Source organism: Falco rusticolus, chromosome 9 (assembly GCF_015220075.1).
Source record: "Falco rusticolus isolate bFalRus1 chromosome 9, bFalRus1.pri, whole genome shotgun sequence".
NCBI lineage: Eukaryota > Metazoa > Chordata > Aves > Falconiformes > Falconidae > Falco > Falco rusticolus.
This window is the reverse complement of record NC_051195.1, coordinates 18,724,018-18,738,132: the sequence shown is the minus strand read 5'-3', so window position 1 is coordinate 18,738,132 and position 14,115 is coordinate 18,724,018. Positions and strand designations below refer to the sequence as shown.

The 14,115-nt window shown below is 43.0% G+C and overlaps 1 protein-coding gene across 5 annotated transcripts in view; it reads right to left on the bottom strand.

The window, feature by feature from the left end:
• Positions 1 to 8,501, bottom strand: part of CCAR1 (cell division cycle and apoptosis regulator 1) — a 28,793-nt gene extending 20,292 nt beyond the window's left edge. For 4 of the 5 annotated variants that reach the window (XM_037399210.1, XM_037399213.1, XM_037399211.1 and 1 more), the window contains exons 1-3: positions 8,399 to 8,496; positions 7,422 to 7,540; positions 414 to 586 (exon numbers count right to left, since the gene is read on the bottom strand). In XM_037399210.1, the coding sequence (XP_037255107.1) occupies positions 414 to 586; positions 7,422 to 7,494 (246 nt within the window). In that variant the 5' untranslated portion in view covers positions 7,495 to 7,540; positions 8,399 to 8,496. Of the gene's footprint in view, positions 1 to 413; positions 587 to 7,421; positions 7,541 to 8,398 lie in introns of all 5 variants that reach the window. The other variant, XM_037399214.1, reaches the window with a different exon arrangement.
• Positions 8,502 to 14,115: the final 5,614 nt, after the last annotated feature.

Genomic DNA, 14,115 nt, shown 5'->3' with positions numbered 1-14,115 from the left:
AGAGTGGACTGTGACACACTTCTAGCTAAAATCAGCAATTTTTCTTAAGCCTGACACTCATACAGTATCTAGGGCACAGTATAGAATCATGCAAAATGCTATTAAGGATACATAGAGTGATAGAAAATGCTGGGAACTTTAGATTCTCAGTTTAGGTGCAGCAAAACTCCTTTTCCAAAAAGGCTTTCCATAGCTAAAGGTCAGCACCTCCATAGGCAAAATTCCCACCTTCACAGGTTAACACAACTATTGATAGCTGCAGACCTAAAATCCCACTGTTTTTTTTAACAGGTTTATACTGAAATGTTCACCACTTTCCACCCTGCTTTTCTTCTGGATACTTTAGCTTTACAAAGCCACTGTTTCATATTGTTAAAGTTAATAGTCAACAGCAAACGCTCCTTTTTCTTTACCTGCTGTAACGCAGCTGCTGCAGCTGCAGCTTGCTGCTGTAAAGCAGCTGTCTGAGTTAGCTGATAGTTCGTTGGTGTTTGTGTAGTTAGGCCTGCCGCTGCCAATGCCGTCTGCTGGGTGTATATTGTAGGAGAGGCTCCAAGCAGCGATGGCTGCTGTACACCAAGAGCAGCTGAAAAGAGAACACACAGCGTAAGCACTGAGCAACTTTAAGCAGCTGAGGTTTCCGAGTGTTATACTAGACGCAGTACTGTGGTGCTTCACTCCCAAGTCAAGCTCATGAAGTAGATAAATCCAATTCCAAAATTCAAGATAAAGGATCACACCTCACTAGCTCCTCTTCCAAATTCATTTACAAATAGTACAATACAGCAGAAACACAGAGACAGCTTAATTTCCTTCTCTTAAGCTGCTTGTGATTTTACAGCTCTAGCAGTTGTCAGCTCCATCTGCACCCACCCCCAACACACACACACTGTATTCTTTCTTGAACGTATTTCAGATTTTGGATGAGCTGGATGAAGACTGTTCTCTATTTTGTAAATCAATTAATACATTTCGTTCTGTCTTAATACATTTCATTCTGTCTGAGGGCAAGAGAAATCTTTACTGTAATAGCAGCTACGAAACATGTCCTCTGAAAATGCACAAGGCTTCGCTTCACTCAGTGCTGTCTTTGTCCCAGGGTGAGCTCGATTGTATAGATGTGGGGGCTGGTAGAGAAGGAATAGCCTTATAACAGGGAGTTTAATTGATCCCCACGTATAAAAGGACAAAGTCAAGCTCTCTCCAGTTCCTACTAGGAAGGCTTTGTGCTGCCCAGACTCAAACTGGAAGGAAACGTTAGTTTATGTTATTGTCACATCAGCTTTTAATTCACTGCCAAAGATTAAGCAAATCATGAAGACCTGCTATCCACACGCTACATTTTGCATGCATGTGATACTTCTGAACAAGGTATGCTTAAGCCTTACTGATGGAACCTTCAGGGACAAATAGCCTTGCACAACGCGAATCTGACTGAAGAGCTGCAAACCTATCTGGAAACCTGCTCCCTCTTTGGCAGAAGTTTTTAAAAAAGTTATCTGCAGCTGCATGATTAAATATCACTTCATCAAGCTATCAGTCTAGTCCACATGTTTAAATAAAACCAAAGAGAGACTCAGCAGGGAAACATATTGCCAGCAAAAACAGGTCAGCCAGCCACCTTCAGAACTGAAGAACATTCAAGTTGAACAACAGAGTTCCTTTCTCTTCCAAAGCCATTAAAGACACAATGAAATGAAAACCAGATTTACTGTACACTCTTCCTGCAGAGTTTGTGCTCCACAGTATTCTTACTGACCCAAAATGAAGCTTTCATTCCTGACCCAGAAATGCAGTGAGAGATTGCTTGTAGCCGGTGACCATCACCACAGAATACCCAAAAACGCTGTAACCAACTCAACAGATCCTCAGTACAGTAATCCTCTCTACCATGCTGTTCTTTCCAGCAGAGTATGATATTCAGACAACAAGTTGATGGCACTGACCGTCTTAAAATTTTGGAATGAAACATGGAAGAAATATATAAGCAACCGTGACAATCACCATCACTATGACCTGTACTAAATATTGTCACAGAAGCATTCCAGGAAATAATACTATTTTAACAGTGAAATCAAGCATTCTATAGTACAGCAAAATTATATTATTTCCAGTATTACATGACTGTTTTCTCTAGAAAAGGCCAACATTCAGGTTTCTTTAGAAGACAAGCAAGCCAAATCTGAGGCTTCTCCCATGACAGACCCTCCATTCCCTTGATCCTCTTGCCTCCTGCTTATCACATCAGCTCCAACTGAATGTGCATTTTTGATGATCCAGAAGGACATTTTCACCCGGAGCCTCACATAACACACCTGAAACAGACCTTTAAATCTAATGAAAGTGCTTTGCTGTTGCATCCTGGGACAACTTCCATTTTTCGTGGCTGCATTTGCTGGCTCACTCAAGGCAAACCACCAATGCATTAATCCTCCTCTTACTTCCACATGCTAATAGGAATTTCTGCTCACTGCAGAAATTCACTTCATGCTATTCCCTTTGAATCCGTTTGGCTACACTAGCTATTGTCAATCAGTCTAAAGTTCTATTCTGATGTTCTAACACACAGGAACGGAGCTGGGAAGCGTCATCAAGCAAGTTTCACAAGTTCTGTCCTACTTTTTGTACCAAGGATACTCACAAAAAAATTAACATGCTTGCTCCCAAAACCAGATCTTGGGGTTACACCACTCTTCAGTTTCCATTATGACAACTTCCCCTCCAGCAAAACCCATAATTATCTAAAACAACTCTCGGCCCACCCTAAGACTCTTATCTCAATTTGTCCATTAAGAAAAAAAAGTATTTTTTTGCCACCTCTACTGTCACATTAGGAGTATTTAGTATTAAATCGGGTATCATGTCATCTATAACTACAGATCAACTTACTAACAAAGGGCAAAGACAAAACACTGCTGAGATCCCCTCAAAGGATAACACCTGTAGCAACAAGTTTTTCAAAGCTGTATCTTGTTCCTACCAATTTGCCCTGAAGTATTCCAGGAGTTTAATTTGACTACCTTTCATCTATGTACTCAGTCGAACAGGCTCCAATTAAAAAAGAGGCAACTGTGTTTGCATTAGTTTAAAACAAAACAAAAAAAAAAGGGAAAAAGAGGGAAAGAAACACAAAAAAATAAAAGAGACAGAGAACGCATCACAGACTGAGTGTCAGAATGGACATCTGACTGCCATATTATTACAACTGACAACAGGCATCTGCAGCAACAAACAACAGCTTCTTAGGATTTCTAATTATCTCAGTAAGTACAGCGATGGAGATGTCTTCCTTCAAATGCAGACTGAAAAACCTCCATTCGCACCAAACACTGCATGGCACAACCATCCGACAGGGCTTGGATAGAAACTGGGAGTTCTGGGCTGAAGCTCAAGTATCTTTTTAGGTAACAAATCTCTGCTGTAACAAATGCAAAGATGGTAATTAGTAGTCCCTCTTGCTGCTTCTAAATTCCAGAGACCTTTTAAGACAGGGAAACAAAGTATGTAGCTACGTATGTCTCTTTGGTAAATGATGTAGATGTATTAGGATTACAGTAAAACAGTACCCTATCCAGGGCTTTGGATACTTTTCACGGTTGTCACAAATTTTGAGTTTGAGTCCTTATTCTTTTAAGTTTCTTCAAGCTTAACACACTTGCAACGCAAACGCCGTACAATCTACTCCAGAGAAAATTCCTTGTTACCAGTACACAACAGAAACTAGGCTCGGTATATTTATCAGAGGACATCCGTTTATAGCAAGCCAGCAAATTGTGCACCAGCTAATATTTCTTAGAGGCTCTGAGTTCCGCTGCATGCTCATCCCATTGTTACACTTTTCTTTAGTCACCTCATAGGGGACGCCAGCAATAACAGATACTGAGCTTCTGGCACTTTTGCTCTCATCAGTTGGTGCACTGCTCTTCGCTCTAATGCGATGAAGTTTTGCTGTAGCAAAGATGACACCGATCAGCCAGAACGCAGCATAGCTAGGACTTCCCCTTGACTACAGGTCTATGAAAACAGGCTTCACTGTGCAACCAGAAATAATAACCCTGAAAACAGTGTATGCCAAGCACTGTCACACAAATACAGCAAAGACATGTCAAAAAATAATAGCTAAGGGAATAATAGAGAATTTTCCTTTGCAGGTGTTTCAGGAATTTGCACATCATTATGTAAGTTAAAAGTCTAAGAAGTACTGGCAAAAAGCAATCTGTGCTATCCAGGAATGTTGTAATTTTTAATTTTTTAAACTTTAATTTTCTGTAGTAGGCATGATTTAATTTATGCTTTAACAACATTTTAACAGCATAGCAGGGACTTTATTCTGGTTTTGGCCATATGATGCACAAAACCACAGACAAGGAATAAAGAAACAATTTCCCTGTGTTACAAGCAGGAGTCTCTCTTCACATGTACATCTTTGCTGGCACCTGGAATTGCCCATCTATCTTCTAATACCACAGGCACAGACAGTAATTACTAAGCTATTCCAAAGGGATCCCAGGAACTCTTCATTACATGGCATGTCACTCTACAACTACCTTAGAGCGTCACTCCTTAACAATTAAGGGCCTTAACTCATAGTTACCTCTTCACCAGGACAGCATGCAAGTCAGCAATACAAAAAAACCCCAACACACCACCAAAACTCCCAACTCTGAAATTATCTTTTTTGCAATTATCAAACTGGTTCATAACACCATCACTCACCACTTCTGACAACAGCTTATGAAAAAGTTTATATCATGTTGCTTGTGTTATAAAAATCAAGGTCTCTTTCCCCAATACTCAAGCAACTCAGTGCTTCGCAGAAGGAATATGACGCAGATAAAAACAGCTGGCATGCATAAATACACGTAACACCTTTGGCTAATCTGAAAATATATAAAAATTTGGTAAATGTAAAATCAGTTTATGAACACTGAGATTCACAAGGGTAAGCCAATCTGCACAACTTCTTGAGCACAGCTGCAGGTCAGTAGCATATGCTAGTCAGCATGCCTGAGCACTGACAGCATCTCTCCATCAGGCAAGCAACCTAGCTGGACAGTCATAACTGTGTGTTGAAAGGTGCATGAAAGGTGACTACTTAGCTGTAGTCCAACAGTAAGCGCTGTTCTTCAGCTCTCAGCAGTGCCAGCATGCTGCAAACTGCATACTTTGCAAGAAGTGTATATCTTATAAATCATAAATCAGTACTGTCAATAAAAAAAGCAGAGGAACAAGTATATACATGGATACTAAAACAGGGGCTGGGCAGTAGAATCCCAGGGACGGGATTTAGTAGTACAGACAGGGAGGGAATAAAGGACACAGTCACTGTGTACTGCAGTAGCAACAGGAAAAGAGCTGCACAGGATACAAGAGCCTAAATGCCTTCAAGTGATACCGGAGAGAAGATATTACAGTGTGAACAGGGCTGCTAGGAACGCGAAAGAAGGTGGAACTAGCACAGGAAGGCGGCAAAAGTGCAACCAAATGTTGTCTTTAAGGGCTCTCACGTTTGAGTCAGGTGTTCCTGAATTAGATGAAGAGCTAAAAATCCCTGGAGATCCTGTCCTCAATGAGCAGGTGAAAAATCTATCACAGCAACTGATGCTGACCAGCCCTATCCCAATTAAATTTTGCACTTCATTTAAGGAGGCCCAGAAGCGGGCTGACCACAAGCAGTCCTAGGAATAAGAAAATGGGTAAGCTGGTGTGTGCTTCTAGTCCCTTGCTCCATTCCCCTCTTCTCCAGGGCCCCCTTCTGGTCCCAGCTCAGCAAGGTCTAAGATGGCTGCCAGCTCCTCCCCTTCCACAGGTTTTCTGCAGCCTTCCCTCTGAAACAACATGGAGCTGACCCTCAAGTCTTCCACCAGCATTTTTGATGCATTAGCTATCACATCAACCAACGTATCAAGACTAGTCCCGCCCAGATGCTGCCATCCTTTGATCACTCGGTATCACCCAGTCAGACACAAGAACCAAAAGCAAAGTTTGCCTCTTCCATGTTCCCAATACCGACCCTTTCCAGCTGTTAAACAGTTTCTTACAAAAGGAGAGTAGTGCCATTTAGATAAGGGAAGTGTGAGCTGTTCAGGGAAACGGTGAAAAACCGCTTGCAGGCAGCTGGTTAGGTACAGCAACAGTTCAGCTAGAAAGTGGGACTGAATGGGCATGGAGGAAAAGGAAAAGGCACACCGCGACAGAGTACTGTGAAACACGTGGCAGGTGGTGTGGCAGTTCCCTGAAGATACACTCAGATTGGACCAGCACCCAAAGGAAAAACTGGAGATGGAGGAGTAATTTTGGGAAAGAAAACTGAGTCAGAAGAAAGATCTGTTCTCTTCCCTGCCTCAGACACACACCTCCGAAGAATGGCAGACATTCCTAACTTTTGCTAAACTCCCAGACATAAAAGCACTGACAAAGGCAGTATGACATTCAACTTCAAAACAAACTAGAACAAGATGCGAAGGACAACTGCAAAAAACATACAACTCTTTGGAAAGACATTTCTTCAACAAGGTTACTGCCTGTGCTCACCTTCTGACATCCTGAATTCTCAAAGTACCACAGCTTTATTGAAGCCTTTTCACATCAGACAATGAAACTAGAATATTTAGGAAACACTTTGTATTCAAGGAGAGAAAAAAGGCATCCCAGAACCCGAAATGCAAGCACCAAGATTCACCGTGCAGGAAGCTTCACATTCTTGGCTCAAATCTTTTATGCTATAAACCAATGTGGAACATGAAAATCTAGCCAGCTAGGTTTTCAAATACACAAGCCTGAAATTAAAGGCTTCTTATCTAAATCAAAGGAAACCCTCTATCATTATGAGGGCTTTGGTTATAGGGATCCTTGAGTTCTAACTTGGCATTAAAAAAATACATATATACCCCCTCTCCACCCAAGCAACAAATTCCAGAGACCTGTGCATTATGTGAAGTATGTCCAATATATTAATACGGACAAAATACTTTGTAAACATTGATTCAGGCTGCCCTGGGAAAGAAACTCAGGCAGCATTTAAAAAATCTGTAATGCCTTACTAGTGCTGTTATTATTTAATCCAGAGCAACACAATTTGATAAAAGGTAATTTGATTTGCACATCTTTGGATAGGAGTAACTTGATATGTTGTTTACTGACCAAGAGAATCAATAAAAATTCACCTGGGGTTTTACTTATTGCCCCTAAAAAAAACCCCAACAAAACCAAGTAAAACAAAACACAAACCCCACAACCCAACAGCTAGTATTAGGCAATGATGTTTAATGTCTCTGTTGTGTGAAAAACTCCTAATTTAAACCATTTAAACAGAATTTAAGTAAGTTAGTATGGTGCCACTCTTAACTACATACCCAACTATGGAATCTCCAAATCTACTAGATGTCAGGGTTCAAACATCAAGTGATATGTAAACTGACCTGGCTGAGATACTGCAGTGGCTGTAAACTGAGTAGCCCAAGGGGGATTCTTCTGTCCTCCAAACTGAGCCATGGCGAAAGGCAAAATCTCCTGGGTGTCTATCTTCTATAACTGCAATCTATTAAAATAAAGCGCAGCTACAATCTTTGAAAGATATACCATTAGACTATTTTAATTCTGGGTTAAAAAAAAAAAAAAGTAAGTATTGAAGGATTATCTTTACGCTGCTAAACCTGGTGGGCAACACGCATCCCAAGCGGGAAACACAGAAAGTTGCAGGACAAGTTAATGTGTTTTCCTAAAGGCACCAGCTCCCCCCCCCTTCCTAACAATGGGGTCGCGCTGATCGAACTCCGGAATTTCTTCCAGGTCCCAAGGCAGGCTAAGGGGAAGGCGGCTCTGCGGGACGAAGAGCTTTTGCCTTTCATTGTTGCTCCTTCCCGAGGCCGCGGCCACGCCGCCGCTGGCGAGCGCTGCTGCTTGGGGCCCCGCACGCCGCCGGCCCCGGCTCAGCCCCCGCCCGCCGCCCGCTCCGCAGCCACCGCTCCTGGACACCGCTCTGACCCCCAGCACCGCCGGCCCTGCACACACACACCCCTTTTTTAATTAGTTGTTGGGTTTTTTTTCTTTGCGCGCACAATCCGAGATACCCGCCGCTAACCGGGCCGCGCCGCCCAGCAGCTGGGGCACGGCACGGCAGCGAGGCCCGGGGCAGGCCGGCCCGGCGGCGGCACGGGCGGGCGGGAAGCAGGCGCCTCCCCACCCCCCGCCGCGCCGAGGCCGCCGCCGTCGCCCGCCCCTCCTCCTCCTCCTCCTCCTCCTCTTCCCGCCGCCCCCGGCCAACAATGCGGGCCTGAGCGCGGGCCCGCGTCCGCCGCGCTCCCCCCCCACCCCAAGCGCCACCGGGACCTGCCCCGGGGAAGCGGCCGGGCCCTCCGCGCCCCGCCCGGGAGCCTTGTGCTGCCGCCGCCGGTACCTGAGCGGCGCCTCGCCGGAGCCATCGCCAGCCCCTCGGAGCCTCCCGCACCGAGCGCGCCCCCAGTGCGCAGGCGCGCCCACCCCCGCGCAGGGCGGCAGGCCGCGGCGCACACTGCTTACGTCCCGCGCCGCCACCGCACGGCGCCGGCCGGCCCGAGCGCGCAGGCGCGGGGCGGGGCCGGCTGGCAGTTGGGCGCGCGCCCGGCCTGCCGCGTGCGGAGAGGCCGTTAGGCGAGGGGAGGGGCCCCGGCGCCATCTTGGCCGAGACAGGCGGACGCAGGGCGGGGCGGTCGGGCCGCCATCTTGCAGCGGGGCCTAGCTGTTGTGGCCGCGGCGGGGTCCCCCTTTGGTCCCCTCTGGCCGCCGTAGGCGCGCCGCTCGGCCTTCCCCCCGCCCTACAAGCGACTGCCGGGTGGCATCTGTCTAGGCGGCTGCGGAGACACTTCTCAGGGTACCTAATGGGTGCTCTGCTGCCGTACGAAATAGGCAGCCCTCGGCCCGAAGCAGAGCCACGCGTGAGCCCCTGAGAGCTGACATTATGCGCACAAGCGTTCAGGCTGTTATGTGGGGGGAGTAACAGGATCATCTGAGGTGAAGGGAGAGCAGACTCGCCAGAGGGACTCATCAAAGCACTTAAGATGCTTTGAAACAGAAATTGCAGCCAGGAATCATTGCAGTAAGTAGTTCAGTAGTTCATGTGCAACAGTAATTTCGGATCCCGCTTTTGATGATGTTATAATTGAGCCCTTCCATCCCTTAAATAGTTTTTTACACAAATTTGCTCCAGGTTAAATATGCATATGGGCTCTTCCTTAACATTTGAAAACAAAGTCAACAAGACACACTTTGTAAATGAAAATGGGACTTTGGAGTGTTTTATTTGTTGTCATTAAAAACAAAGCGATGGAATAAAATCTTGAGAGCAGCAACATTAAACTCATCTGCAGTGGGCTGGATTCTGTTGTAGGGGGGCAGTTAGAGAAAGAAACAAGAGACCACCGGTGAAGGTGATTTTCTGTCAGCATTTGGTACTCAATAATAAACAAAAGCTGATCTGCCTTAGCTCTTTGATGTATATTGCAAATTACAGGGTTTAGATGTTTGACATTGATGAGCATATGTCTTAATTTTCATGCTTTAAATTTAGGCTACACATTTTACGCCCTATGCACTTCTCTTCCTGGTGTACCTCTATCCAGCTCAGTCAGTTGACTGAAGCAGAATCTGTGCTCTTTAACCTGGAAATAAGATTTGAGACTAATAAGGTAACGGGGCTCTCTCCCACACTACAAATTAAAGGAGAAATTGTTGGCAAATGTCATACTTTGATGAAGTAGCTCTATTCCTGGGTCTTTTGGCCCAAGGCCATTTTATCCTAAGATGCATAATTTTTAGCAATGCTCTCAAAGTCTTAGAACCTCATGGGAAACCACAGGCCTGATTTCCTGTACCTCACGTAGAATATTATTTCGTGTACTTTCTCCTTTCCACATACATATTGGTACCATTAGCTGGCACATTTTGCTGCTGTTGTGTATAGTACACTGATGACTTTTGCATTCTTTAGGTCTTTGTATCCTCTTCTCAAGGTAAACCATGTTGTTGTGATGAGCAGTTACAATGGAAATCACAGTGAAAAAATGTGAGCACTTCTAGACTTTTAAAAGTAGGTGCTCTTAAGTGTCTTTCAGGTACGTTGGACAATTTAATCCAAAATTGGTGAAGGGGCAGAAGTCCAAAAGCTACAAGATTTCTACAAGTTACCTTAATCAGGCAAATTGAGAAAAAGATACAAATTAGAAGGCAAAAAACGTAAAGGGTATGCTGCTTCCAGCCGTCTTGGTGTTTATGGGAGTTAAGAATTTAAGCTGGGAGGTACTGGTATGTGTGGAGAGAAATTATAACTCTTAGAGCTTATAGTCAAAGAACATAAGTATTTTGGCACAGTCAGTACGTTTAATAAAGATGAATGAAAAAAATCCACAAAAGACCTTTGGTATCAGGAAATGCTACACAGTAGTAAAATCTCATAGTGCACATAGTTAATGCTTTGGATCTCTGGCCTTTAGTACTCAGCTGCCTACCTTTGCTCAGGAGAGCCACGAGGTTCATCTGTGGCACTTTCCACAGTGGAGTTCAGTGCTCTTTACTAACCAGAGTTTTTCTGGAATAAAAACATGTATATATCCCCTTTGAATATAGGCTCATCTGGTACTTGATGAGATACTGTTATTTAAAAAAGTTTAAAACTGACAGCTTTCTGATTTGTTTTTTCAGCATCTGTGACTGAAAGAGCTCTCAGAAACAACACCTCCTTGTACACCACTTAATCATAGAGATAAATACATTTTCGACTACAACAGCACCCAGCATTACTGATTTAGCACTCTAGAAGCAACAGCTAATATACCAAAAGCATAAACACTGAAGTAGCAAGTAGAAGCATGCTGATCTTCATATTGGGTGTAGGTGGAGTACAGATTGAGAAGTGGGTATCACAGGTCACTGATGAGCATGCTGGGTGTTTAAAAAGCTGCGTATGGTTTGCATTGAGATAGAGGAGTTTCTCCATTAGCTCAAGGAATATGATATCGTACTGTTTCTGCATATAGTATGAATTTTGGACCTGCAGTGATGTTGATCTATATCAACATTTACCACATTATATTTGTTGGTTGGTGCAGTATCTCGCCTTCAGCTGAGAAGGAAAAAAACTAAAATACTGTAACTCATTTCAGAGATACAAACACATTTGTCCTTAGTGAACCTGACTAATTATTCCAACTTCAGATCTCCAAGATGTCAGAGAAGCAGAAAAATAATCACATTTGTACTTAAACAAGTCTTTACTGTCTTCAGAGTGCTTCTAAGGTGTCTTGTAACACGAACTGTATCATGAACTTAACCATGAAGCAAAAGTGTTTGCTGCAGGGGTTTTGCAATCTTAAAAGGAACGACTGCATATCAGCTGAAAATCACATTTGTTGTTGCCTTTAGAAATATGTTCTACCTTACAGCCTTGGAAAAGTAGAAGTCCTGTTTTTGAAATAAAGTGAAACAAGTCCTGTTTGGTAACTTTATTGATGATCCGGACAAGGGGATTGAGGGCACCCTCAGTAAGTTTGCAGATGTCACCAAGCTGGGGGGGAGTGTTGATCTGCCTGAGGCCAGGCAGGCTCTGCAGAGGGATCTGGACCAGATGATCTTTTGAGGTCCCCTCCAATCTGGGGTGTTCTGTGGTACATAAACATCACGTGCAATATATGAACTGGTGAAGTTAGGTAAGGGAATTGGTAGTGATTCAGTCAAATAAATAAAGATCATGCTTTCAGAGAGCTCAGAGAAGAGTCTTGCCTCTTCATGAAAGTTGTTAGCATTTATTGATGTTGCAAAAGGAGTTGGAGACCCTAGTCTGAAAAAGGTCCCATTTCTAGAATTTTCATGTAAGGACTTCTAGTGAATGGCTTGTTCTGATTAAAATCTACAAACATTTACTGTCCCGAGTTAAAAAATTGCAGTCTTACAGTACAGAGAAAGGGCAGTAAAGTCTGTACATCCCCTAAATACTGAATTTCTGTTGCATCTCTACTCTGTTGTGTATGTTTGTGAGATTGGATGCTCTTGTATTTGTAATTTAAGTTTAAGGAAGTAGTTAGGTGTATTTGACAGGAGGTTGGTCCTTCCTAAATTCAAGTTTGACCCTATGTTGTAGAGGGCTGAGTCCTAGAATATTTTACAGAGCATTGCACAGCTGTTTGCACTGGGATTACATGCAGAGGTTTGACTCAGTGAGATTATTAAGGGATTGGTCTTGATACAGCTCATTTTACTACCTCTCATTCATGCCACTCACATCTCGTAACTCGAGAATAAGGGTTTCTGCATTTTGCTGCAGTTTATACAGATAGAATACAGCATTTAATCCCACTGTGATCCCAGTAAGTAGTACAATGTTTATTTGCACTGAATTTAGAAATGAATGGAATGAATGCTTTCCCAGGCAAAAAAAAAACCCCTCTTTATTAAGGTTGGTAGGTGTTCATAGCTGTACTTTAGCCTTAAGTTGAGTATCTGGCACTACTCCTGGTGCTGAAGATGGTAGTGCAGAGGGGCTAAGGCATACTTTCACAGAGGAACCCCAGTGAACTCCATCAAAAGTACCAAGAATTAACTCTTATCTAAGCTGTAAAGGTCTTCAAGGGTTTACAGAATGATTTAAAGGTAGAACACATTTCTCATACTCCACAGCTGCATTGTGTGTGATACAATTAATATACACCACAGCTGCGTCATGTATGATACAATTTGGAAGCACATCCCAATATATTTCACAAAAAGGTTTTTGATTGTCAGTGTGATGGCTAAAGGGGATATGACAAGGGATGTATATATAACAAGGCTGGCTCAGTTCCAAAGAGGTTCTAACAGAAAACTGAAGCAACATCCACCCTAATATAGCCATGCCCAAAGTTGAAGTTAATTTTGAACAAATTAAAATATTTAGAGAAACTACCATTTTTAGAAAAATATTTGACATTAGTTTAAAAATCATGTAGAAAAATTAGTCTGTTAATAGGACAGTGCTGCCCACAGTGACAGCTGGACTGGAAAGGAGAAGGCTCTTATGATGGAAGTGATGAAAGTCTTTTCTTACAGGGCTGCTGTAGTGCAGGTAGTGGCAGTGCAGAGGAGATGCATGCTATTAAATGTGGTCTTGCTGTTACCTGAACTGTAGTTGTTGGCTGCAGTTATGGCATAAATCCTTCCGTAGCCTCTGTGGTTACATTGGGGTCGGGGGGAAAGCAGCTTAAGTGATACATAACGATCTTCAGCTAAAGATTTTGGAACACAGACTAGATTCAAGAGAGAGGCATATATCTGTAAAAATAACACAAGGAAGCTCTTAGCAAATTTCTGCTAATAACACTTAGAGGATATTCTGAGGTAAATAGAAGAGTGAACAGATTGTCACTGGTGCCAAGATGAAATGTAACCTAAATAGCGTCTTGGTGCCCTGGTAATGGGGCAACTTACCACTAGTGAGGACTCTACTGAATACATTTCTATTTCAGTTCAGAGCTTGGATCCCTGTGCAGGGGCCTGCAGGGTCTGTGTTGTTTACAGCTATTCTTCTGCCAATCCCATGAAAGCTTTGCTTTCATTCAGTTGAACTGCTGCTTGGGCACAGTAATTTTATATAAGCAACTAAACATTTTTTCCTAACCAAGTGTGAAATATTTTGTCTTCTGAATTGTCCCGTTTGACACTTCAAAATTCGAAAAAACACATTTTTATAATTAAAAAGGTGTATTAGAAGGAAGCCCTTTTGAAAATTGTTTTGGATTATCATAGTTAATGCTGAAAATTCAGAGAAACTTATTTCTTGCCAAAGGGAGAAATTTTTTGGAAACTAACCATCTTTTAAGAGTAAGGTAATTCTTAACTAAAATCAGACAGATTTGGTTTCAAAGTTTATGAATTTTTGTTTTACTTAAACATTTAATTTTAAATCAGAAGTACTTACCTAAGTCTTGTCTCTAATGTTGGTTGAAGGAGAAAATATTATGGTATTAGTTTAATGTGGAGGCTTCCTGTCTGGGGCTAGGGAAAGCTATCATATTTGACTCATGGAAGAAAAAAAGAGGCATAATTCATGTTGATCAGGGAGCACAGGAATAGCTGCCCTGCACGAAGGCATAGGTTTTAAGGATTCCT